At 35.9% G+C, this 27,872-nt stretch overlaps 1 protein-coding gene and 1 non-coding gene across 2 annotated transcripts in view; one reads left to right on the top strand and one right to left on the bottom strand.

Moving 5' to 3' along the window:
* LOC121416846 (MAM and LDL-receptor class A domain-containing protein 2-like) overlaps window positions 1-27,872 on the top strand; it is a 161,850-nt gene that overhangs the window by 88,492 nt on the left and 45,486 nt on the right. Inside the window, exons 56-82 of the mRNA XM_041610363.1 lie at window positions 208-342; window positions 626-856; window positions 1,386-1,529; window positions 2,107-2,366; window positions 3,001-3,085; window positions 4,330-4,476; window positions 5,046-5,197; window positions 6,072-6,264; window positions 8,168-8,308; window positions 10,765-11,030; window positions 11,488-11,520; window positions 12,715-12,799; window positions 13,248-13,418; window positions 14,100-14,359; window positions 16,849-16,942; window positions 17,539-17,670; window positions 18,255-18,505; window positions 19,137-19,227; window positions 19,665-19,802; window positions 20,415-20,537; window positions 21,060-21,284; window positions 22,256-22,444; window positions 23,473-23,646; window positions 24,162-24,344; window positions 25,536-25,673; window positions 26,735-26,860; window positions 27,426-27,511. Of these exons, the coding sequence (XP_041466297.1) occupies window positions 208-342; window positions 626-856; window positions 1,386-1,529; window positions 2,107-2,366; window positions 3,001-3,085; window positions 4,330-4,476; window positions 5,046-5,197; window positions 6,072-6,264; window positions 8,168-8,308; window positions 10,765-11,030; window positions 11,488-11,520; window positions 12,715-12,799; window positions 13,248-13,418; window positions 14,100-14,359; window positions 16,849-16,942; window positions 17,539-17,670; window positions 18,255-18,505; window positions 19,137-19,227; window positions 19,665-19,802; window positions 20,415-20,537; window positions 21,060-21,284; window positions 22,256-22,444; window positions 23,473-23,646; window positions 24,162-24,344; window positions 25,536-25,673; window positions 26,735-26,860; window positions 27,426-27,511 (4,253 nt within the window). The remainder of the gene's footprint in view (window positions 1-207; window positions 343-625; window positions 857-1,385; window positions 1,530-2,106; window positions 2,367-3,000; window positions 3,086-4,329; window positions 4,477-5,045; window positions 5,198-6,071; window positions 6,265-8,167; window positions 8,309-10,764; window positions 11,031-11,487; window positions 11,521-12,714; window positions 12,800-13,247; window positions 13,419-14,099; window positions 14,360-16,848; window positions 16,943-17,538; window positions 17,671-18,254; window positions 18,506-19,136; window positions 19,228-19,664; window positions 19,803-20,414; window positions 20,538-21,059; window positions 21,285-22,255; window positions 22,445-23,472; window positions 23,647-24,161; window positions 24,345-25,535; window positions 25,674-26,734; window positions 26,861-27,425; window positions 27,512-27,872) is intronic.
* TRNAQ-UUG lies at window positions 6,525-6,596 on the bottom strand. Its single transcript has one exon. It is a non-coding gene; the product is annotated as a tRNA-Gln (tRNA).

Here is a 27,872-nt window from a genome sequence, read left to right as displayed (position 1 = left end):
CATCATCTTCATCATCTGCCTCACTTTTTCTAGTTCCAAATTTTTTCTTCGTCTTCCTTGGTCTTTCTGTTTCTCCATCTGCCTCATCTGTGTACCCTGTAGGTAAAAACTTCAGCCACATTCCTTCTTCTAAACCTTCTTTTCCTCTCGATTATTCTAGACAGTGCAAGATTCACTTGACCTTTGTTTTACTTCTTTCTATTCTAGGTTTCTACATGTTTGTAGATACGACCCCAGACACACTGACAATGGTCACTGGCGATACAGCCGATCTTTTCAGTGAGGTGTTTGATCCTGTAGATGAGGCTTGCTTTACCTTCTGGTATCACATTAGAGGAAATGGTAGGTCATAGATCATTTACTTCTTTAGAACCTGTAGAATTTATTCTCTCCCGGCATTCACCAGCGCCCAATTATTATTACTGTTATGGCAATTCATCCTGTCTGAATTTGCTATGCATATCATTGCCGGTCTTGATTGGAAATTCAATAAATAGATAAATAACGCTTATTTGGATTCAATTGTGAAGAAAGAGCAAATCTTCGAAAATATTTTGTTGCTGGGCGCACTATAATATATTGTCAGAAATCCTTTCCGTTTTATTTTTTGTTTTTGTGTACATAGGCTTAGCATCATTGCTCGGTTCAACGCTTGACTTTTTGCCCCCATCGACCCACACCCGTACTCAACAATTCAACGAGACTGGCGACCGCGGCGATGGCTGGCTATATGGGCAGTTCAACGTATCTTCTGTGCTCGAATACCAGATCGTCATCAGCGCAGTGGTCGATCCTCTAACATGGATCGGTGACATCGCTATCGACGACACTGCTTTGTTTCAGGGAGCATGTGGAGGTATTTTGTAGCGTTATACTCCTTACTTACGAACTCATGTTTCATTTTGTTCTTTGTTACGTATTATGTAATTTTTCATTTCTTGGTGATACCTCTATGTTTAGAGTTATGGATTTTAGTCATTTGATGATATCCAGATTTTCAAACTAACACCAGTTTCATTAGAGAAATAATACTATTGAAAAACTACCATGTAATATCTCTTTTGTGGATTGAGGTCATAAATTGTCTACCTGGTAGTTATGAACAGGTACTTATTCCCTAATACCCACAAGAATGGGATTCTCTTTGCAGGTGATTGGAAGACTGGCTTTCTTCTTTCAGTGCATTCGGAATAAAACAGATGAGGCATAGGATAAAATCGAACATGTCTAGATGGCATGTCAAATTAGCAACGTAGTGGTTCTATGTAGCGAGCAATCACAAAACTTTCATTAGACATACTCTGGCCGTTTGTTTTTCTGGGTAAAAGAATGATTATGAAAAACATGATTTAATTTTCAAAAATTTATTTTCATATTTGTCATAGTACAACGTCCATGGTCATGTTCGTTTGAGGATGGTCTTTGCAACTACGAGCAGCTTAGTGATGATGAACTTGATTGGTCTTTCAATCAAGGATTAACGCCCTCTGTTGAAACGGGACCATCGGCAGATCATACAACGGGTCTTGGTAAATATGGTGAACTTTCGGGAAAAAAATGGAAGAGCTTACAAAGAGGGTAGTCCTTTGGGATGAACAATCAATTGTCTCTGGTATCCCGTCCTTTTTGCCTTTGTCAAGAGCTCTCCAATGTGACCTCTTTTTATGCTATCAATTACTTTTCTAAATATGAACTGCACTTTAGCATCGATCAGGACCTTTTTAACAATATAGTTGTTTTTTCATGCTATACAAAAAACATTTTTAATCCTTTATTTTAAAACGGGTATGGACATATGTGATTTGATGACCATTATACTTACCAAATTTATTCACTTGAATGTTGTATCAATAATAAATCCCCATTCACTCATGTACAAGGTTTACAATTAAAAGAATTTGCATATTGAGTAGAGAACACTAGTATTTTATTTTTTCTTGATTTGTTCCTCTACCTCTGACTTTCAAAATTGATTTATAATCTAAAATGCGACCATTTTATTCCTTTTTAAACTGAATTTATTCATATGTGATTAGGTTAATCTATTGTTGTTTAAATGTTTTGATTTTGCTAATACGATGCCTCCAACAATACTTTCTTTAACAGTGACTGGTACATATCTATTCATCGAGACGAGCACTGGTGCGCAGGGGGACGCTGCACGCCTGCGCAGTTCGTTCGCACCACCAAGCTCATACTGCCTCGAATTTTGGTATCACATGTATGGCGCCACCATCGGCTCACTCAATGTTTACATTCAAAACAACCAATCAACCGCCGGTTTACCTATTTGGACCAGATCTGGATCCCTTGGAAACAGCTGGACTAGGGGATCTGTAACTTTTGTAGATACTTATGCTTTCAGGGTAAGATATGAAACAATCTTTTTCAAAAAAGACATTTTAGGCCCCCAAATCTAATTTTGTTGACATCCATTCTAAATTTATCTTTAAATATGTCTCCTTTGAATCTTGATATCCGATATTTCTTCTTTTTTATTGTTATTTTTCATTGTGTGCTACCTTATCATGCTTAGGTATGATTTGTTGGAACAATTTTGTTTTTGCACGAAAGTAAGTAACTAAAACTAGAAAGTAAAGGTTCTACATTTTTTTTGCGCCAACCATGATTCTACTCGAAACTTGATACATATATTTCAACTTTTGTACTTCATATATGTGCCTTTTCAGGGTTTTTTTCCCATCTAATATTTTTAAGGAAAGCTATTTCTCCTTTTTTCATTTTATGAAGATTGATTTCACGTTTCCAATACTGGGTCATATTTCTTCTAATTCATTTGTATAAGATTAATGTGAGCAAATGAATTTTTCTAAAGGAGCAACTTACAAGACAAGCCTAAGCTTTTTTAGGTGCTACCCATCTTTTATTTCAACCTTTGTACATTTTAAATTACTGCATGTGAACATTAATAAAACAAATAAGTCAGTTATAAAAACTACCAGGGTAGCTTACAATAGTAAATCAACATTATTATTTCAGGTAATTTATGAAGCAGTGCGTGGATCGTCATTCACAGGTGACATAGCCCTGGATGACCTTGACCTTTATGAAGGAGATTGTAAAGGTGACTAAACTTTTTTCATTTGTTTCATTTATTTGATTTTCTCTGTATTACATCTACCATCTACCACTTTATCTGTACACATGTATGTGCTTCGTAAGAACATAGTCAAGCATTTATTAATGTGATTAACTTCTTTTGTCCTCTAAAAGATTGTCATAAGCTAGTCACATGTTTATACTTATCCTAGTCGGTTTTTTTTTAATTCAGCATTGTTTTGTGGGGGGTTTTTGATATTATAGTTTCATCTTGCAATTTTTTGGGGGAAATGTTGAAGTAACATTTGAACTTGTAAATAGTTAACATTACTGACACAACTTTTGTTTGCATGATGGTGGGATTAAAGGAAACAAAAACTTAATGAGTATGTAATCTACATGTATATACAGTCATTGCCCATTTGGACAACCATTTTTCTTTCAATTTTAATGGGTGTACTAACGAGTACTTTATGATATGCAATTATTCACGACAATTAACGCTGCTATGTGGGGTTTAACATCACGTTGCAATAAAACACAAGATAATAAAACAAACATAATAAAAAAACAAATATTTGCAATATCTCATTGACTCGTCAGCAATTACGAAAAGTATAGATAGTCGGGTATTTGTTGCAGCCTTAAAAATAAACTCGTATTCAATCATTTGCATATTTCAAGAGGAAACGATTTTGAAATGTGGTGTGGATGAAATATGAATAAAAATCATGGCCACACAACAAGATCAAATGTGACTTATAAAGAGCCAAATCCACTCTGTAGAGTGCTCAAGGCACATAAAGAGCTAAGAGTTAAATAAAAAAAAGTTTTAAGAAGATTTTTGAAAGTTTCGACAGAGTTACATATTTTTATGTCTTCAGGAAGGCTATTCCACAAAGTGGGGCATGCAAAAGCAAACGATCTTTCCCCCAGGTTTTTGAAACTTTTGGAATAACAAGGAAGGCAGAAGTGGATGAGCGTAAATACATGCTTGGTCTGTAGTAATTGATAAATGAAAGACTGTATTGTGGTGCTGATCCAAGAATACTATGAATAGCGAGCAACAAAATCTTAAAGATAATCCGATTTTTTGATAGGGAGCCAGTGCAGTGAATTCAAGATGGGAGTGATATGAGCGTTAAATTGACAAGGTGACGATGCGAGCAGCTGCATTCTGAAGCTTCTGAATATAAGTAAAATAAGATGTAATGATAAACAAAATGCACATTCTGAGTGTAAAATTCGTCACACTTCTCCCCTTTTCAGCCGCCCATGCGTGTGACTTCCAGTCCCCTGACCTATGTCAGTACACACAAGATGATACGGATGATTTTGATTGGTTATGGGGTGATGGTAGTACGGACACGATCGGAACCGGCCCGGATGTAGATGCTACCTATGGTACAGTTTATGGTAGGTCATTGCTTACTTTCAAGGTTCAAGATTAAAGACAGCAAGCGGAGAGGGCATCAACACTTTACAGTGTCACTGGCGATGCTGTTACGTCACTTCAAGATTCAATATTATTTTATTAATTCTAACAATGAAATTGATCTTCCAGTGGCTCTGAAATACCAGAATGATGTTGATTATAATGTATCAAACAGAACATTTCAAGTCAATAAAATAACTTTCCACAACACCTTATTACTTCCTTATAGACACAATATCAAAAAAGTAAAATGTATGCATTCTGATCCCCCCCTTCCCCTCCCTCTCCAGATTACTTACCATTGTGATTTACAATATCCATTATATATTTTAGCTCAGCTTTCATAAAATTTCAATTTTGGCATAATTGTACTCTTTTTCCACAAACATATGGTTCCCTACATTCATTTTTTTAGTAGATTACCCCTAAACCATACCTGAAGGTATTCTGATAATCAAACACTGGTTTAAATCTACACTAAATAAGGATTTGATTTCAAACTTCTCATCCTGTCAATATCACCTTCTTCCGCTGTTTCTTGATATCTTAGGAAAGTACATGTACATTGATGCGACGAATAGGAGTCTTGGAGACACAGCAAGGCTTATAGGACCTACATTCACCCCTGAACGATCCGGGGTTACCTGTTGGACATTCTACTACAATATGTATGGAGCAGATGTTTATACTCTAGATTTTAAGGTAAACCGTATTATGTACAATATTGTGTACATGTGTATGAACAATAGAATTAATGCACTCTGTGGGTCTTGTGAACAGAATGTGATTTGAGTCGAAGTTAGCAGTCTGCTGTAAGTGACTCTAGTCGAACAAAGCGGGCAAAGAGTTAATTATTATATTTTAACCACAGTTTATGCCCATTCTTTGATTTAATTGGCTATTAGAGATATATATCTAAATAATCAATTCTGTATAATCCTACTGAATGATTTTTTTTCATTTATGGTAAAATTAACCTTAAAGGTCAAGTCCAACCCAGAAAATTGTTGATTACAATGGATAGAGAATTTTTTTAAAGTTTTGCTTATTTTTCACAAAACAGTTATATGCACAACTCATTGATGTGCAAATGAGAGAGTCGATGATGTCACTCACTCACTTTGTCTTTTGTTTGTTATTGTTTTATACAATATTTCCAGATTTGACAATTGGGACAAACTTGATTTAACCACAAACTGTTAAAATAATGGTAATTGCACATTTTCAGGGAGGAATAAACTTTTGTTTCACATGACGATGAGGAGAAAATTAGAATTTTTCATATTTCATATAATGAAATACAAAAGAAATAGTGCTCATTTGCATAACGACCAGGATGTGCATATAACTGTTTTTGAAATGAAGCAAAATTTTAAAATGTCATCACTTTCTTATTTTACAACTGATTTTGATGAAATTTTCAGCATTGTGCTTGTTGGATTTTTCTCTTTTTATTCAAACCAACTTTTTATTGGGGTGGACTTGTCCTTTAAAAATCAAAATTGCAAGCTACATGTATCTCAATCAGAAAGTAATTCAGTGTACGATACTTTCTCTTCCCACGTTTATTTCATAGTTGCAATCGGACCTTACTACTTCCCTTTGGTCAACAGCTGGTAACCTAGGCAACGCTTGGTATGGACAGCAAGTTACAGTAACATCATCCATTCCTTATCACGTGGTCTTTGAAGGAACTGTCGGATCAGGCGAGCTGGGAGATATCGCGATAGATGATATCGATTACAAAGATGGGCCTTGCGAAAATTCAGGTATTTTTTTATGTGATTTATTGTAATAATAACAATATAGGGTATTTTAGGGTAATATAGGGTATTTATATTACGCATATTGTAACTAAATAGCATTCGTTTTCAGCAACATATAACAAATATGTATGACCTTAATCTGGATTTCATATTAAAAAATATTTCCAATGCCTTATGTCAACCAGTTGAAAAAGACAGATTTACCAAGAGAAATTAATTTTGCACATACTCCATCAAGGCCAGAAGCAGAGTGAAAAAAAAGCAGGTCCCACCGGGATTTGAACTCGGATCGCTGGATTCAAAGTCCAGAGTGCTAACCATTACACCATGGGGCCATTGGTGTTTGTTATCAGGACAAATTACCAAAGAAGGTAACGCATTGTTCAATTAAAATCTATAAAGACGAATTGCTTTCTTGAAATCCTCGTAACTAAATAATCCTTGGAATAAAGATTGAATATAAGATTGAATTTGTAAGATTGAAAGGAATTTAGTTTGCTATCACTGCTTATTGTTCTTCTTGGTATGTATGAAAATGCCTTGAGTTGTCAAGGGCATCCCTTGTCTATTGAATCTCCAGAGCTACCAAGTCTCATGCATTGTGCGTGAGACTCACGCATTCAGGGTCCGTCTCACGATCTCACGCATGGCACCCATTTTTCTCACACATCGGGACCCGACAGAAAAAAAAGAGAAAAAGTAGCATTATTCGCCAGATTATACGACTGGCCGACCGCCTTCGCGTCTATATGCTAGCCCGGCACGCGAGACGAATCAAAAGTGCAGTCAGCGCACAGCTAGTACGTGATACGATGAATAGCGTGCGTGCATCGCATGGTTTTGAAGCCCATATCTCATGCGCGCGCGCAACGCGCGCGCACCTTTTCGCAACGTACGGGTGTAAGTACTGGCCGCGCGCGCACAGAGACGTCGAGTCATGAAAATCTCACGCATTACATTTTTTTTTAACTTGGCGTCTCTGAATCTCGAAAGTATGCATGAGCATTTGATAATGCCTGCAAAGGACAATAAACAAAGATATTCATGGAGCTTGCCACAACTTGGTGTACTTACATGTAGCAACAACTATGTATGAAGCTTATGTAGTGAATATTTCCTATTCATTCATGATCAGATTCTATTACAGCAAGGTCTTGGGGCTGTGAACATTCTATTGTTCGTGTAATGTTTTCAAATCTAAAGAATGATTGTTGTGGCCATTGAAAAGAAGAAAAAAGTCCTGTAACTAAATTGTGTGTTTCTTAGTTCCTGGGACCCCCCATGAGAGGCCCCATGGTGTAATTAGCACTCTGGACTTTGAATCCAGCGATCTGAGTTCAAATCCCAGTGGGACCTGGTTTTTTTTTCTTGAAAATCGTCATTGCAGATTTGAATGTAATTTTCTCCTTTGATATTCTTTAGTTTACACTAGCTGCGATTTATTGCATTGATTTTGATTTAATTGAAAGAATACTTTACAACATGAATTATTAAGATTTATTTTTATTGTGCTCATACTTTTTTAATCAGTTTGGCGGCTTTAAAATGTCTTCCAAACCAATAAACTAGAATAGTGAACTCAGAAGTAGTTATAGCGATATATCATTACAAAACAGGAGAGGTCTGATGCAAAATAAAACACATTGCTCTTTTCTAGTCAGTTGTGTAAGTTACTTGATATCAGAGTGTAACATTTTTGGTTTGTTGAGATCATTATGAAAAGCTTAGAAGATGGCTCTTTCATGGAGTCTTTATTTTGTTTTAATTCCATATTTTCTGAAAGACAATATTTAAGTACAGGTCATATGCATATAACTTAAATGCACCTCGTAGTTATTTCACAAAATTATCATGATAATATCTCGACTACTAACGGGTCTTTGTTTCTGTTTCTTTTTCCATGTAGTTTCCTGTGATTTTGAATCGGGTTTGTGTCTATGGAGCAATACACTGACAGGAGATGATTTTGACTGGATCCGACAGAGTGGGGCTTCCCCGACCACAGGGACTGGACCTATAGCAGACCATACCTTAGGCAATGCTCAAGGTATGTATTCACTTCATTTCGAGTGAGATCACTTATTCTTCTAAGCAAAGACTACATTGCTTAAACATCATTACGAAAATTTGTGTTTAAAAACAGATCTCCTCTGACACCCCAATTTCAAATTCCAAGCTTCTCTCATTGCCCCCCCCCCCATCCCGATATCAGCAGGAATGGTAATCCTTAAGTAAACAACCACACACTCTCCCAGATAATCCACCTTTCCCCCAAGGAGAAGTGACCTTCATACGGCCAGGCAGAGGGAGAGAGAGAGGAAGAGAGAGATGTTGTGGTTTCCAGCGAGGTGTTTGTTCAGCTCTTATCAGCAGCTGCAGTCGACCCCACCCCAGTTTAAACGAGAAAAACTTAACTTTCCCCAAAAACTGAAAATGGGGTGTCAATACCCCACTTGAGTTCCCATTGACTTACACCATGGACCTATTATGCTTAGGGTGCGTTTATTCGACACTTTTTTACCCTAGAATCATGATTAGAATCATGATTCAAATCACGATTCTGCAGAATCACGATTGCGTTTAGTCGAAATTGAATATAATCATGATTAGAATCACAAACATGAAACACGAAAAAAGGGGCGTTTGGAAAGACGTTTCTGTAGAATCACGAACGAAAAAGGTCGTATAAACGATATCGTGATTTGAATCATGATTCTATGACGTCATTGTGTCGTGCTTCTTCCGGGTTCGACTCAAAGGCGCGCGCTGTGTTTCGTGCAGGTTAATTTTCGTGTAGCAGTATTGCCAGCATTTAGGAATTATCATTCTGTGTATTGTACCCCCGGGGTTGTACTGTAGCGTCATTTGTATATTTCATTGTTTTCATCAATCATTTCTTCAAGTTCCAAAGGCACAAATTGGACTGATCGACGATGAATTAACTCAGGGCTCTGCTTGTGCTTTGGGCTCAGCCTGAAGCACAAGCATCCCTTACCGGGATTCACAGAAATAAGACGATCCCTTTCAGCGGCGCTTGCGAGGGAGGGATTTCAACGGAGATGTGGCACCGCCTATCGAGACAAAATTAACAGAATTCGTGCCCAGTACAGGACCATCATAGACAAGAAAAATCGATCGGGAGGTGGGAGGGAGGATAATGACCCCTTCTGGTTCCCGATCAAAAACAATATGAGGTACAATACACGGAATTCTGGAAGTAAAAGATTTATTTTTCGGAAGCCGAGTAAGCGTTGCACTTGCACAAACGTTTGCTCGTTAGCTCCGGCGGCAGCAAAAATCTAGCAGCCGACGTGAAGTTAGAAACACGTGCGAAAATGTTGACCTATACTTCCTGGGTCAAACTGCGCACTGTGATGCGCACTGGATCGGCCCGAATTCAGGGAGAAACAGCGTTAGAAAGATGGTCGTATAAACGCTGATTCTGTCGGATCGTGATTCATGCTGCTGTTTTGAATCATGATTCAAATTGTGATTCAAATCATGATTCTGGGTCGAGGTCGCATAAACGCAGCCTTAGACGCAAGGCCTTATCAGCAGTCAAATGAACCCCACCCCAGTTTAAACGAGAGAATTGAAGCTCTCCCAAAATCTGAAATTGGGGTTTCAGATTCCCCACCTGACCTCCCATTGACATAACACGCAGGGCAATGGGGTTCCTGTGTTATAAGCTGGTGGGGTATTTTTTAAACACAGGATTCACGTAAATGTGCGGGAAGGTCAGTCAAATTCATTCGATAAAAAAATGACAGTCAAAGAGGATGAACCCATGACAACCCGACTGTGAATTGAATTAAGAAGTTTACATGGAAAGGAATATCCACTATTATTGAGCCATCCACTATTATTGAGTGGAATCACCTAAACGACGCTGTCATCGACTCAACATTGACTAGCTCATTCAAGAAGGCCATTGACAGAACCTTCCAATCCTCACTCTGCCCGATGCATTGATGCCCAGGAGGGCCCTTCATCGTATACATCCAGATATGATTCTGTCCACACTACAAAAATAAAGTCATATTACATCTTGGTAAGCTTAAACTAAGCTTACCAAGATGTAATATGACTTTAATAAGAGCTTCTTAGTATGGCCTGGTATGGCATGTTCTTGCTTTTCAAGAATTTTTATCATTCACAGTCCTCTGATGTCATGAGATTACATAACGTTACTCCCATACATTTTAGTTTTAGCCTTTCAGAAGACCAGTCTTTGTAATTATTTTATCTCAATAATGATAGTAAATTTATCATATTTGTTTGACTAGATTTTGAGGTGGTCAAATTTTCTGTGTTTCTTTGATGTATGACAGCTGGTAGGATCACTCTCTCTGTTAATTTGATCATCATTTCAGTTTTTATCAGATTTCGGAAGGGTGCCTTTTAATGTTCATCATATATAAAGAAGTGATAATTGCAGAATAATTATGTTAATATGTCAAAAATTAAGCAGCTGGCATAATTAATTATCATCCTAAAACTTAGGCTTTTACATGTACATCGAAGCAAGCTCGGTAGGCGTTGGAGCCAAGGCCCGTCTTATCAGCTCCATCTTCCCTTCTACTACCGGCTCCTGCATCTCCTTCTGGTACCATATGTATGGCTCCACAGTCGGGGAGCTCAATATCCGGGTAGTCGATGCGCTATCCGGGTCCGAGGATTACAAGTGGCGGTTATCCGGTCAGCAGACAACCGATCAGAATGGCTGGTTGGAAGGGAAGTTTTCGGTCATGAATGGGGACGGTATGACAGTAAGTGTAATTGTTGCTTTGCTGTTTTTGTTTGTTTTTTTTTGTGGAAACTCTATAAGCTTCACTTGACGGGGAAATACTTCTTGTAAATTCATTGATTATATTTATTCTTTTTCATTTTAATTTCAACAAAATTTACATTGTACAAAAATACAAAGTACAGTTATTAAAAACCCAATGGAAGCTTTTATTTGTGAGTTAGTTGCCATAAATTAACCAATCAAAATGTATCTTTCTTCAGTAAAATTCGAATCGTATTTAACAAGGTCCAATAGAATAATAATGGAGTCAAGATTTTTATGCCTCTACACTGTTTGTTAGCATTGTCTTGTTTGTGTAAAAATGAGTGGATCACTTTTGTGACTGAGTTTGAAAAAATTGTTCAATGATAGAAAAAACACAAGCAATGTAAAACAATATGTAAATGTTCTTATGATTGTTTATTTTACTTATGCAGCCAACTCCTACTTCTCATGATCCATTGGTGGTGGTAAGGGTTTCATTCATTGAGGTGTATATTTACATTTACCGTTATTTTATATATTTCATACCATAGTATTATCCAACTTTTTGTTGGAACTGAATGCAATCCCTCGCAAAGATATACTCTTTTGTCTCTTTATCTGTATCTAACACTCAGTACATTACTATATATATATATATACAAAACCCCATATACCAACTGGTACGGCCTTCTCTTTTAAAGCAGTCAACGTTATTAGTATTTTCAGTTGTAGCAATCATTATTTTCAACACATTTTGCAAATTTCTAATTGCTTTTGTGTTGAAGATTTTGATTAATGTCATTTTTCATACCATTTGTTACTTTATACATGGCAATAGAGTTTTTGAATTATATTTTAGTAATACATATGTAATACATTCGTCACTTATAGCCCATCCTAAGCAAGATTTTTGTCTAATTTCTTTGATGGATTGTGGAAAAGAAAAACGGATACCAGAGCAAATTTTGAGAGAATAAAATAATTTTTTGTGTTTATGAATGAAATTCCATAATTGTTAGACACTTCTATTCCAATCACGTGGAAACTCATCTGTTGCGATTACAAAACACCTCCATGCAACACAATACCAGCTCTTTTGTATTCATGCTTTAATATTCCTGGACAACATATAATATTTATTACAGTATATATTACTTTTATTATCACAACAATACCTATTTACAAGAAACCTTCAACCTTTCCGAATTCCTTTATTTGATTTGTTTTATATTGTTTGATGGTCCTATAATTCAAATAATACCCTTATTTTTTGTCTTATTGTAAACTTTTCTTGTATCCATTGTCATCTTTATATTTAATCACATTCAAAAATTATTTCAAGTGCATTTATGGAGTACTTTACTGGAGCGTTGTGGCCCAGTTGATTAGTCTTCAGACTTTGAAACAGAGGGTCGTGCGTTTGAATCCCAGCCATGGCGTCATTTCCTTTGGCAAGAAATTAATCAAAATTGTGCTGCAATCAACCCAGGTAATGTAAATTGGTACCTGGCAGGAATTTATTGCTTCAATTGCCACTATGTTGCAAAAAGCTAATATCTTACTGAGCGCTATTCGGCAGCTAGTGAAATGCATTGGGACGCATTTGGCAGTGATGTAAGCATGTTGGTATTATTATTATTGCTTGATATTTTTCTGCATCAATCTATGTTTTTTTTCAGATCATCATTGAGGCATCAACCGGGATAAGTTACTATGGTGATATAGCGATTGATGACATCACTGTTCAGGATCAAGTGTGCCCAGGTAAACATATTAAATTATGTGTTTTTTACCATTTACTTATACCCTTCTCCCCTCAAAATTCTATCCAAAAGTTCTAACTACTGCTTTTAACGCACAACATGATATCAATTTTAAATTCTAAAGTATAATGTGTCATGTTATAAGCATGAATATTTTATAAATTTCCTTATTCCACCTGCCCATCCCCCAAACAAAAAAAAGTTCCTCATCATTGTCGTTTTCAGGTATTCTATTGTTATTATTATTCAGTTGTTATTCATTATAATTATTTTAGAAAAGTAGACTTTAATGTTGGATAACATTTAAAGTTCTTCCTTCCTATTCTCCCATTTGCTTGTATATTTTTCATTCAGATAGAGAATATTCATACTGCCATAAGGTTTCTGTGTGTAATCTTGTCAGCCACTCAATTCTTTCATTCATATTATTCCAATAATTTTCAATCTAGTGTTCCCGAGCAAAGCCGACCCAACCCTCTATGACACGGTTACCTGTGACTTTGAAATGTCCCTATGTGGATGGGTGCAGGAAACCAATGATGATTACGACTGGACAAGATATGCAGGTTCGACGTCGTCCGCATCTACCGGGCCGACAAGTGATCATACGACCGGCACAGGTGAGCAACCCTTAAAAGAATTAATTTCTTTAGATAATGATAATTATTATGTGCTTCTTATTATGCTTTTTACTTTGTTACCTTCTGATTTGGATTGTTCATAAAATTCTATTTAATGCTGACAACCACCTTATCAAAACAAATTTTATAAAAAGTACCCTTATTTCTTGGGATTTAATATTTGACATTTCATTCTTTTCCATTTTAGATTTATACAAAATATATTACAAAAACATAAATTTACTGTTGTCATGATTATGTGCCTATCTATAATTTACCTATCAATTTGGTAATGGTGACAACTGTCAATGATTAAGGAAAGATAAAAGTGAAAGCATAAAACATTGTCTCTTCGAAAAAGTTTTTGGAGAACTTTGATCAAGTCCTTCCACTGTCCGTATCTTATTGTTTGTTTAAAAGAGCCTTTCCGAAAGTAGCATTTTAACAAAACTTATGGGGACAATGTTCATCCCCAACAATTTTTTTTTTCTCTTTCTCCTGAGAACTGACACATGCTTACGTTAAGATTATGATTGGTATTATGATGAAGGCCTTTATATTGATCTGATAGAAAATGTAGGAAATAAATGTCTACATTTTACTCATCTCAGACTTTGACCTGCTGAAAATGTTATATTCTGCTTCTCATGAAGAATAACCTTTCTTTCACATCCCATGCAGGATATTACATATACTTTGAGGCATCAAGTGGAGTTTTGGGTAGTACAGCGCGAGTAAGATCGTTGGAGATACCCGCCACGCCTACAGGAGCGTGTCTCCAATTCTGGATCCATATGTACGGTACAACAATGGGAGCGCTGAACCTGTATCTTTACAACATCTTCGATGGCACAACCACTTTGGTGTGGAGACAGGACGGTACCCTAAGGAATTCTTGGATATATCAGCAGCTTGATTTGATATCAAGTCAAAACTATCAGGTGGGCCTTTTTTTTTATTTGATCAAGTTCCACTTCTGTCACTAAGATACAATCAACTTACCTTGGCAATTAAAAGAAGAATAACCTTTAAAGTCAAAAGCACTTTTAAAGGCTCTGATCCATTCTCCTTTCCACTCTTTACAGACCAAACTCGTATATTCCTAATTATCAATTTTATTGTGGGTAAGAAACTCATCATTGGTTGGCATGGCATAACCTTGAGAATCCATTTTATCATCATAATTTGGCTTTCTGAAATGTGAAATGCAACTTCCACTTTTGAGTGAATGTTTCCAAAAGAATAATACATCTATTGTTAGATTTCAAGGGGATTGGTGAATACATTCCTTAGAATTTTAACCACGAGTCAATTTATTTTTTAATACCATGAAGAGCTGTCATGGATTCATTTTTAAATCATTTACCACAGGTTTTCATTATAGTGAATTCTCCCCTATGAATTACTAGTATTGTATATGCAATCATTATGCATTGGAAAACGGGAGTGTTTCATCAACATTTTCATCCGACAAGTTGTCAGATCTGACATCTTTCTCTGATGTTGATTGGCTGACAGGTACTGTTACTTTTTTTCATTTCATTTATTTTCCACAAATCAATCAAAATACAAAGAAAAACATACAACTCATTCCGAAATAGTATGCATAATTACAATATAAAAGCAGATTCTAAGTGGATGGACCTAAAGTAAAGCAGAAGCTTGTTGTGGATAGGCCCTTAACAAATAATTTATGTGTAATCATTGATAGCTACAAATAATTATAAAAAAATAGAGCTGAGCTCGGAGAAAGTTACAGAAACTGGACAAGGACGAAAGCAGAGAACGTTACAAAGAACAGGGGCACACAGGTTACTAGACAAGACAAGGAGGACAAAACAAGACATAAAATAAAGAAGACCCATCTATTATATTGCTATTCACGATTGCGACGTTTAAGCATGACGTAAAATAATTTGACAGAATTGATCGTATGCCAGTGAAATAGTAGACGGGTCCTTTGTAAGGGTATCTGCAGCTGTAAATATGAATACATGTAATTCATTACAATGGTAAACATACGGACATAGTGAGGGGATGGAGCACCTGGCAGACGAGGAAAAGAAAAAAACTTGATAGTTGCTAGGAGAGAAAAAGTATCAAAGGACCTAAGAAAAACTTAGAAGAGGTATGTGGTTTTAAAGAGTTTCCCTGGCTACCAGGTGCCCAATCCACTCTCTGACCGTCTTAAAAGTAATACGCAATTGAGTACAAATAGATGAATATATATTGTGTATTTAAAGCTTACAGTTGGGTTCTACGAGGAGTAATATTTTCTCAAAAGAGACGTTTTCAATTTTCTTTTAAATGCAGTTAAGCTAACAGATCTTTTTATATCGATATTGAGAGAATTCCAATATTTGGGACCTGAATAAATAATAGAATTGTGGGCAAATTTTGTTCTGGTTTTTGGAATATGAAATGAAAATGCTTGGCGTGTTGGATAGTCATGCAACTGGTTGTTTTTTATGAACATATAATTATTATGTTATTATTATTATATAATAATAATAAGTTTGGAAAGCTGAATAAAAATCATTATCCAATGCTAAAAAAGGAAGAATGTTACACAAACTCATCATGTGTGTGTAAGGATGTATATATCTCAGTGTACATAAACATCATGGTAAATACGACACACATGTACCGTACCAAATAATATTGAACATATGTAAGTAGCAGAAATATATGGTATATGTTTTTAGGGAATTCAGAGCTGCAGATACCCAGACAAACAAAAACACATGATAAAAACATTTAACGTATAATAAGTGTAGCCGTGAACGAGGTGACAAAGGGATTGGTTCAATTAAATAGTGGAGCAATCTAGTCTCTCCTGCCAGAATTAAAGCAAAGTTTGCATATTCCCTTTATAACAGTAGCATAGGAGTCAGGAGGTAAGTATATAGGAAAGAATAGGGAGAGAGAGAGAAATAGAAGGAGTAGGATGGAAAGAAGGGAAAAAAGGAGAAGTTTACATCATTGAAGATTTTTGTCAAGATGTTATAAAAGTATAAATTCAGAAGTTGACACATCATCATGATATGTAGAATGAGAAAAGAAAAAATAACATTATATACAGTAAACAATATATACACATAATATACAATCAAGGTCACTGTCTGTTCCACAGAAGTATAGATTCAAGTCTATTCCACCGAAGAAAAGGCATATGGAACTCCAGAACTTGTTCTCCATTTACCGGCGAAGAAACAAAGTTTGATATTGTTCTTGAATAAATCCTGAGCTGCCTTTGACAATGATAACTGTCGGATAAAATGGGACTTGTCGGATAAAACCTCTGACAAATCCTTTCATGAAACGCTCCCCTGATTATGTCCCTGCAGCCAACCCCTGACATTTCATCATTTATATTAAAAAATTCCACTTTGTCAATGATTTCCTTTTCATACTTTTGTGTCATATGTAGTTAATCTTTGAGGCAGTTAGAGGATCAGACTTCCAAAGTGACATCGCATTGGATGACATCTTATTTGATTCCTCTTCTTCATGTCCCCAACAAAGTGAGTGTTTTTATTTTTTTATCTATACATAAAGGTCTATATGCATCTATATTGAATTCTACCTGGAGAATATATCTTTAACATATCTTACCATAAAATACCATTAGTATTTCCCATTGAAATCAAGCATGTATACTTTCAATTTAATGCAAATTTATCACACATTTTCAATAAATCAAAGGGCTTGCCCTTATTTTTTTTATTTTATTTTACTGTCCCTTGATTTTGGAACTGAATGTATAAGTTTGCCTTATTTAAAAAAAAAATTTTTACTGTCCCTTGATTTTGGAACAGAGCATAAGTTTCTTGCAATGTCCAATTAATCACACTATTTTATATCAAACTGAGTTCAGAGTTTGATTCGAATCGAACATCATCGCTTTCTGATATACACACTGCAATACTCTGACATAAATCTTTCTGATGCTCTTTTTAGAGATTACCACAAATTGTCATGACAATATGTGATATTTCATTATTACATATAAGACATTTTTATACAAGGGGAAAAAATTTCATGTCATTATCCAAACATTAATTTCCTGCCTGATCCTAACAATCATCAATAAGATATGCTCCATACCTTTTTAATACAGAACAATGTACATTTGAACAAGATTTATGCGGTTGGCAGCAAGACAGTACTGATGATGGTTTAGACTGGACCAGAGGAACCGGATCATCTTATCCAACCATTCCGGTTGATAAGAGTTCAAACACCGCAAACGGTAATTATTTCTCCATCAAGGATCTTGGAAGAAGTTAGCTAAATGATGACATTAAATCCAAATGTCTGGTCTTTTTCCAACTAATGATAAGATAATATACATTGTCCCACAAGTGCTTATCTGTGTTGGTGATCTTCAGTGTGTTTGTATTCCATTATTTTACAGAGGTATATACCTAGTACCAGAGTTAGATAATCCTGGGTTTTGGTGGACTACATTATTTCCAACCATAAGCACATGACTGCTAACATCACCAAACCTATATCACACTGTCATTTAATATTGATAACCCTTCCCTGACCCCAACTCTCTACCAAGAGAGGAGGGGGAAGGGTTGGGGTGCAGGCACTCACAGGAATAGGGGCCAGGCTATTCATCAATTATTTAACAGTGTGATAAGCTGGGATGAGTTGAGTGGCGGTGAAGTTAGCGACCACTTTAGTGTGCAAATAATTTAGTTCCGTAAAACCCAGGATTACTGATCTGTGGTGATGAAGCTGTGACAATTAATCTTAGTTTTACAGTTTCAAGGTCACTGTGTACTTCAACTATATTCTTTTGTCTTTAATCTTGAAACTTTACAGGTAATTTCATCTATGTGAACACACTATTGCCACACAGCGATGGTGACGAGGCAAGGATCATTAGCCCCGCCTACAACCTCTCCTCTTCTGATTACTGCGTGCAGTTCTGGTACTATCACGATGGCTATGGGTACATCCGGCTCCATTCACGAGAGAATGGGGTCTTTTCTGCACCCCTATGGACCACGCCCATCAATGCCATGGGTGGATGGGCATATGGTAGCGGTACCATTACTGGAGATAATGTTGAGGTAGAATCTTTTTCTTTAAAATAAAAAAGAAAAACCATAAAGAATGAGCATAATTTGATGATTTTGAAATGAAAAATACAAATTTTTTTTATCCATTAATTGATGTTTATTCATATGTATGTTGTGTTTGAAATGTATGTAACTTTGAATAAAAAATTTGTCCTCCAAAGATGAGTATATATTAAACACGTATGAAATCATGAAACAATTGTTTTGTGTAATAAGAAAGGATATGGTAATGTGACATCATTAGACCACTTATTGCTTATTCATATGCGAATGCATTTTTATAAATAATAATATGTAGCATTTATGAGGCACCGATTTATCTAGTTTCCTATTCAATAGCGCACTATATATTACCCCAGCTGTAGCTCCAGCTGCTAAAGGTGCTTGGTGCATTCAAGGAATTAATCCTGGCGAGTTCCCATTCACCTCACCTGGGTTGAGTGCATCACAATGTAAAGTAATATGAAACTTTGAAAGTCAATAATTCTATTTCACAAGAAATGAAAATGTTTTGCTAATGCTATTTATGCTATTTATATAAATAACAGCACAAACATCCTCTCAGTAGGACGTCACAATTTTCTCAGATTTCATTTTTTATGTTACCTTTATTTTACCATAGATTGTATTTGTTGGATCCCTGAGCTCAGTGTATGGAACAGCCATGGCGCTTGATGAGATCAACATCGAGTTTGGGTCCTGCCCACCACCAGGTATGAACTCCTTAAAAAATGAAGTCAATGGTACAATTATTACACATCATCGAGGGCATTAGTAAGGATTATACACACAAGGTACCAAGAACAGTTCTAATATACCTGAGGCACAACCAAGGTTGTTTTCTCTGTTTCAAAGGTAACAAATTTGTGTAATTATTCTTTTAGCTCAGCGAAATGATGCATGTATTATACGTTTTTATGAAATAATGATGACGATCCTGATAAATCACTTTCATCTCAAGGCCTTAACCGGTCACTAGAACTAGTCTCTAGTAGGTCATTATCTAAAATAAATATAATTTGCATGACATGATATATTACTAGCAGCTTAGATTATAAATGGGAGACGAATTAATTGGCAGATTTGCTCATCACATTATTCAAAGGGTTGAAAGTAAATATCTAAGTATCCTTGCAAATTGAATTTACAGGATACTGTACATTTGAGAGTCTTCATTGTGGGTGGACAAATGATGTTAACGATGATTTCGATTGGCTACTTCACTCTGGAGCCACGCCCAGTGACAGCACAGGACCTCCTTTTGACCACACCCTCGGAACAATTCAAGGTAGTCCATATCCCATTGCACACTAACACTAACACACACACAGGCACCCATGCAAACTCAACCCTCCACATCGCCGACACATTTTACACACTCACCCTCACACAATCTCTCAAGTAAATCAAATTAAAGGTAGAAAAATTTGCAAGGCCTCAGAATTTTCCAAATATGTTTTATAGTGTGAGAATCAAACAAATTATATTTTTCTACAATACATACTAAAAATCAGTTTGCATAATACAATATACACAATAATCCTTAATATAAACGTAATTGTCTGATTAGCCGTTTATCTGGAAATTAACGGTGGCCTCAATATGAATTTCAATGAAAGCAAGAAAGTTAGACTAGTAAACATCATGAAGATACATTATACAAGTATAAGCAAAATTTTAATGTTTTCTTTTTTTCCATATTCTTAGACACATTTAGAAAATGGTTTTTACATCTGACTTTATTATATTTCAAATAGAGTGATAAATTTTCAATATTTTCAAAGCAGATTAGAAAATGAATCTTTATAGGCGGATTTAGAAAATGACTACAAAGGACTTTAGCATAATTTCACATAGAGTTATGGTATACTTGAAGTATCAACCATTTGTTTGCTTGCAGGTCATTATATCTACATTGAGACATCCAACTCTGCAACCAATGAGAAAGCGAGATTGGTCTCTGAAGTATTCTCGGCCACGCCCACCGGATGTTTCACCTTTTGGTATCACATGTTTGGTGCAGGTAAAATTAAAACGACTTGTAGTTATCCATGTGTATGTTAATCTCGCTAATTTGCCTGTGCATTATCAGATTGTGTCTGTTTCATGAAGAGTTAAGTGTAATTTAGGCAGTGTTGCGAGAAACTTGCAATCAATTTGGGTCCCTCGATCAAGAAGATAGTCTGGCAGTTAATTGCATATTCGTACTTCATTATTGGATTTATTTTTGAAAAAAAAAAATTGTTGTAGTTACAATTGATATATCAATTTTAAATTAGCAACCCAAATTTGCAATTGATTGCAAATATTTTCCTGCAACACCCTTAGTATCATGCTTAAATGCATGATGTGTATTGCACTCGTTAATTGATATTCAGAAGCCTGTGTCCTGTGGTCACATGTCTCAGCATGATTACAACCAATGTGGTAGGGTCCTTTGTAACTCACATAACTTGTAATTTAAGAGTGACTTGAGTCACACTCTTAAATCTTTGTGACATACTCTGAAAGTAAACCTAACTTGATACCTCTTTTTTCTTCATAGACATGGGTACCTTGAACATATTCCTGCAAGAGCTGCCCAGCAGTCCGGAATCTATGATCTGGACTCTAAGTGGCGACCAGGGCGACAGGTGGCTACTCGGGCAAGTTGATGTTTCTTCGGGCTATGAGCATATCATTACCTTTGAGGCCATTGATTCATCTAGTTTCACAGGAGATATATCATTGGATGACATTGCGTATTTACCGTATTCTTGTACAAGTAACCGTGAGTGTTCTTCATATGTATTATTTTTTAAATATTAACTTTTCTTTTTGTAAGATAATGTAGTTGAGATCTCCAAATTTGAAGCAGTATAGCCTAGCATTCTAGACTAAGTCTAAAAAGGATTTAATTCTAGCATCTTGTAATTACGCAATTTCTATTTTTTCTAAATAAAAGGCAAGACTACCTTTTAATTTCAACAATACATTATATTAATGTAAAGGAGGGAAGCAATTGAGCTGCATTAAAGGGCAATTCCTTGAATATTATGATGAAAGTAAAGGATCTGATGCACACTTTGGATGTAAAAATTTCATGACAAAAAAAGTCAATGAAAAATTGTTTGAATTATCTGGAGACCAAGCAGCCCCCCTCCCCCACCCCTGCAATATTTCAGTCCTTACTGATGAAATGAGATGTTGTTTGAAGGTTTGCATGGTGGCATGTACAATCGCTGATGTGGTTTACGTATACACCATGTGGAGTGTTATAGAAACAGTGGATAGAAGAAGAGAAGAAATGGATAGGCGAGAAAGTGGAGATTTGAGAGTAGGAGTGCACTCCTGAAGACGGACAGTCAACCTGTCCGAAACGTCGAGTCTCTCTACTACTCATCATCTGTACTCGCCGACTCAAGCCAGCATCTCCTCATCAGCTCTACTACTCAAGCTCTTCTCAACTCATCAATCTCTTCTGGTTTACAGTCCTTGTCAAGACTCTACTTTCTCTCCTATCCATTTCCTTCTCTTCTTCTATCCACTGTTTCTATAACACTCCACATGGTGTACCATAAACCACATCAACGATAAGATGAAATGCTTGGGTAAATTATAAAAGACAGCCCAGAATGCATGTTTTTAAAGAGGTTGCAATGTACGCTTGTTTCGTTACAAATGTTCTGCTGTGTGTTGAACATGACAATGCTGGTCACGCCTGTGATGTACTTTATCCCTGCCTCCATTGTTCATTCACAGCTCCAACAACGACTCTCGTACCACCAGTGACTAGACAACCCAGCCAGTGGGATTGCAGCTTTGAGGGTGGGTCCCTCTGCAGCTGGGTGCAGGGTTCTAACGACGATTTTGATTGGTCGTTGCAGCAAGGGTCCGGAGCCAATGATGGGACGGGACCATCTGCCGATCACACATTGCAAAATAAGAACGGTAGGAAGTGTACTTGGAATATTGTAGTGTGTGCATATGTGATGGAGTGTGGATTCGAGCATGATTCAAGAATGTGAATTGAGTATGGCAGCGTGTTAGGAGAGTGTATAAGGGGTGGGAAAGGGGGTGTGTGTATGTGTGTATAATTATGTAAAGGTATGTTGAAGCTTGATGTAAAATGAGATTACAGATGCAACGATAATATATTGATTTTTCTTTTCTAGCAAATCATTCAGTCATCAAATATTAATTAGTATTAAAATACATATAGGGTTGGGGGCTCAGTTTAGTTTGTTTGTTTGTTTTATTAGATATAAAAGTATATTTTTAAGGCATTTCATTCCATCCTTATTTGCTTCATATTTTTGTAAATATTGTTGCATATTCTTGTTGATATGAAAAGAAGATTTGTATTTTGGGGGTTTTTATCTTGAGGTATGTAATTATTTGAATGAAATCCTTAATGAAAACGTGTTGAAAAAATAGTGCGGCCATGCGTGAAAGAGAGAGTTTGTTTTGGGGAGTTAACTTGATTGTGTGCCGTGTGTTTTGTATGTGTGGTTATAAAAGGAGACAGGGTAGCGATCGAGTGGAGCAGGGCAGGGGAAAGTGTTTTTGAGTAATGGGCGAGCTGTACTAAGATTATATATCTTTATCTTTTTAATTTGTTTATAAGAACTGTTGATTTGGAGAATAATAAGAAAATCTATGTAAATTAAAACAACATGTAGATTACTGCTGATTTTTTAGTGATTGATGTAAGGCTATTTCATGAAGTTTGAAATTGTATTATTGTTCTGAGAATTGTAATGGAAAAAACATCTATATGAAATTTGACCTTCATATTTATTTAATAAGACAATAGAATGAAATGAAATGGGAACCTCCTGGAGAGCATACATTGTAAATGAAGATAACCATAAATAAAATGAATCAATGACATGTTAATGTTGATGATTCTGCCTCGCTATTGTTTGAAAAAATGCAGAAATAAATTTCAATGACCTTTTATCGAATTAAACATACAGGCTACTATGCAATGATAGACTCAAATAACCAAGCCGGACAACAAAAGGCTAGGGTGTATAGTGATGTTATACCGCCCCCTGCAGTCACATCCTGTATAGAGTTTTGGTACTTTATGTACGGTTTCCATGTCAACACACTCAACGTTGGCACAGGCATTGACGATGGAGTAACAGGTAATTTACATTTTCAACTAGCCCTGAAAGGTGTACTACTTTCTAAGATTAATCTTCTTTAACTAAGATCACCGTTCAAACTGTTTTCTACTTTGACATGGTTTAAAAAAACGATTTTCTTGTTTTGGGATTTTGGGGTTGTAATGAATATATATATATATATATATATATATATATATATATATATATATATATACATATATATATATATATATAAACAAAGTGGGAATGTTCTGCTTGAAGTTGGTCCATTGAATAGTTTAAACAGAAAAAAAAAGTGCAATACACATACAAAATATATATATATATATATATATATATATATATTCATTACAATTGACTATAAATGGAGTTTCCATATTAAGTCATATTACACTCAGTTATTCGTTTGCATGTTTTCTTGTTTAAATATACAGTATATGTATTGAAATGAAATTTATGAAGCTTATAAATGGTGTTCTTCTCCTTCTACATGTACTTAATACCTCCTTTCCTTCTTCATCTCCTTTCCTTAGATGGGGGAATATTGTGGACGCGCACAGGGGAGCAGGGATACCAATGGGTGCATGGTCAAGTACCCTTTGCTACCAATGCCATCTACCAGAGGGTATATATTGAGGGCGTGGCCGGGGATGGTTACCAAGGTGACATAGCCATTGATGACGTCATCATATCAGATGGGCCTTGCCCCGAACTTTGTAAGTAAAAGATTATTTTGAATCTCACTGGGTTCACTGCCAATATCCATGTCACTGTCTCACTGCAAAATGCATCAATATTATAGCTTGTGTGCTTAATAAATATAACGCTATTGTCATCTAATTATATTCGCTTATTTGTCATAACATGGCCATATGAAGTAATTAGCAAAGGTTATACACCTATTTATATTCCTCCTGACTGGCTGAAGGCGGACAGTTTGTCTTCTAAATATTGTTTGTTCCGAGAACTTCCGATATTGTGTGATGTAGTGTTACCCTATAACCACTGAAATAAAACATATCTTTTAAAAAGTGGCATGAAGTAAAGGCGTTTGAATAAATATAGTAACACCAATGATTTTGATATTATTGTCTTTTGCGGGTAAGAGGGGTATTTTGTAACTAAACCACAGATCCCATTTCATTTGTGTACCTCTTAAACAAATACTTCTGGTTTAAAGCATTAAAAAAATAACATGACACAAAAATGACGAGAGTAACTCATTGGTCCGTATTTAGAAGTCACCTTTAAGTTAGACCATGGTCTAATGGGGCATTGCAAGAAACTTGCGATCGATTTCAAGTCTTTTTTCTGTCCCGAAATCAAGCATATGCCGTGCAATTAATTTGCAAATTTGCGATTGATTGCTAATCTGCTCCATGAAACAAGGAGTGTAATCAGATTTTCTGAAGTTAAAAGTGATCAATCAACTGTAAAATTGCAACAGAATATTTGCGATTGATTGCAAATATTTTCTTGCAACACCCCATAAGTCGGTACAAAAAAATGAAAAGCCAAGAATAAAATGGTTATGGTTTTACGCTGTATGCATTCTATGTTTACTGAGTTCTTTATCCATATATGAATAGTATAGAAAACAATTTACGTTATTATTTTCACACAGTTTTGAATAATAGGGGCTTGTTTCATAAAGGACTTGCAACTGCTCTAGCTTTGCCATTATATGGCTCAGCAGCCATTCATAATCAAGGTTACCATGGTGGTTGCCATAATGGCAAAGTTTCAACAGTTCCAAATTCTTAATGAAAGGGCCCTAGATTGCCAAATAACTGATAAATTCAACCTCATTTCCGAGAGACTTCTGTCATGATCAGCTTTCCATAGTTAAAGCATAACTTTAGACCAGATTGTAGAATACAGGTCATTCTGTTCAATTCTCCCCGCAGTGTTTTGTGACTTTGAAGACATCACCATCTGCAACTACGTGAATGACAACACTGATTCTCTCGACTGGTCCAGAGAGAATGGACGAGCATCTATTGCATTCACCCCTCCCATAGACCACACCCTGGGTACCAACGATGGTAAGTTATCCAGTTTCCATGCTGATTATTTCAGGTACCTATTTAAATCCTGACAGTTATGAGCCAGCTAGGAATTCCATAGCCTTGATAAGTTGTCAGTGAAAATATAGAACTATTCATTCTGTAATGGTAAAGTACCACTGATTTTATTTGTCTTAAAATCATTTCATTGTCATTCATTTGTTGTGACATTGATGTCCTTGAATATTTTGGAAAATATAAAGGATGGGTGTGAACTGCATAAAAGATATGAAAGAAGGACAAGTTTGGAAGATTTCTAACTTGGATGAATAAGTCACAGAATTGGCCTATAGCAGCAGGCCTGGAATAAATGATTAACAATAGAGTAGGGGTGTAGAAATTAATTAAAGGGGAAGTTCACCCTGACAAAAAGTTTATTGTAAAAATAGCAGAAAAAATAATTAAAAATATTGCCGAAGGTTTGAGAAAAATTCATCAAATAATTTAAAAGTTATTAGAATTTCAATTATTTGATTTGTGACGTCATATGCGAGCAGCATTCCTACATAGCGAATGGTAAAAAATCAATGAAATGTCATTTTCTCAGAAAATTGAAAATGGTTTTCACTGTAACTTTTGTATATCAATAGACAAATCATTTCACACCCGATCATGAAAAGAAAACAAAATTAAGTCATCAGGAACCATAGAAAATTTGAAATTCATACATGTTATATTACATAACACATGGGGCAGCTGCTCGTTTATGACGTCACAAATCCCAAATTTTGAACTCTAATAACTTTCTTACTCTTTAACAGATTTTCCTCAAACCTTCACCAATATTTTTTACTATTTTTTCTGCTATTTTTACGACAAAGTTTTCTTCAGGGTAAACTTGCCCTTTAACTAATATTTTCAAGCTTGTGGAATGGTTATAGTGACCAATCACAATCGATAATTTGTCTAATGCCAAAGAAGGGAAACGTACTGAACCAATATGCCATTCATTATCACAATGTCTATGTAGTCCCAATATCTGGTTTGTGTTTATTATCAGTCTAATGCTACATCCTATCAATGCAATCTCACCCATGCAGGATTCTATATGAGAGTCAACACTGGACAGCGCCCCCAAATTGGAGATAACGGTCGCTTGTTATCACCTCCTTACCCCAAGCCATTGAGTGGTTACAGATGTGTTGAATTCTGGTATTCCTTGAGTGGTAAGTCAACTTCATTTCTTGTGTGAATAGAGATGTATTTAAGAACATAGAAAACCTAATCCCCTTTAGGATAATGAACAATCAGGAAGCCTTTTTCGAAACCTGGTGAACCTAAGCAACAGTTGAATGGTAAGTTGACCACTTTTCTTGTGTGAACGATGATATATAGGGAGTTTTTACTTCCACGACACTCGACGTATTTCAGAAGTTTTTTTTGGGGGGGTAAATAAATCATATGTAGTTGAGTGTGTTGTGGCTCAGTGGATAAGTCTCCGGACTGTGAACCACAAGGACCAGGGTTCAAATCCCACCGCAGCTCTAGCGTCCTTTGGCAAGGCATTTATCTACATTTGCCACTCTTGACCCAGGTGTAGTAAATGGGTACCTGGTAGGAAGAAATTCCTTGGAATGCTCAATGCGCCCGATCAGGGTAGCCGTGCTAAAGCCGGGGTAATAGTATGCAGCGCTTAGAAACATTTGTATTAAGTGCTATATAAATGTTGCATGTTATTATTATTATTATTATATGTGTCACCATTCTGTTTCTTATCTATTCTCCATCCAGATATATTTGGTATTTTCACTGTGCAAGCCCTTTTTTATGATGACGCAGGCCAGCTCATGCCAAATTCAATAGGTCGAAGTTTTACGGTGAGTTATTCATTTAATATTGATATTCCATAACATTGTGCCATGTGTGTATTTCAGTTATATTTGCAGATAAGGATTGCTTGTGTTCAGAACTTAACCATTATGTTACATTGCACTTCATGATGTATTATTGTTTAGGGAGGTTTAACATATATGTAAAGGAATCTGCTCCTTGGCATATTTTTAGAGTGACATTTGTAAAGAGAGCTAGAATGTTTTCATCATTTGCATCAGAGTATATTAAAGCCTTTTCAGTCTGATATTTATCATGGTGAAAATAATTCTCCTGGGTCCCTTAACACAAAGGCTAGCGATTGATCGCTAATTTCAAAGAACAATTTTGATTGCTTCATAGTCAGTC

The sequence above is a fragment of the Lytechinus variegatus genome, chromosome 6, assembly GCF_018143015.1.
Source record: "Lytechinus variegatus isolate NC3 chromosome 6, Lvar_3.0, whole genome shotgun sequence".
NCBI lineage: Eukaryota > Metazoa > Echinodermata > Echinoidea > Temnopleuroida > Toxopneustidae > Lytechinus > Lytechinus variegatus.
Note: the sequence above shows the minus strand (reverse complement) of the source record. Positions and strands in the feature narration are given on the sequence as shown.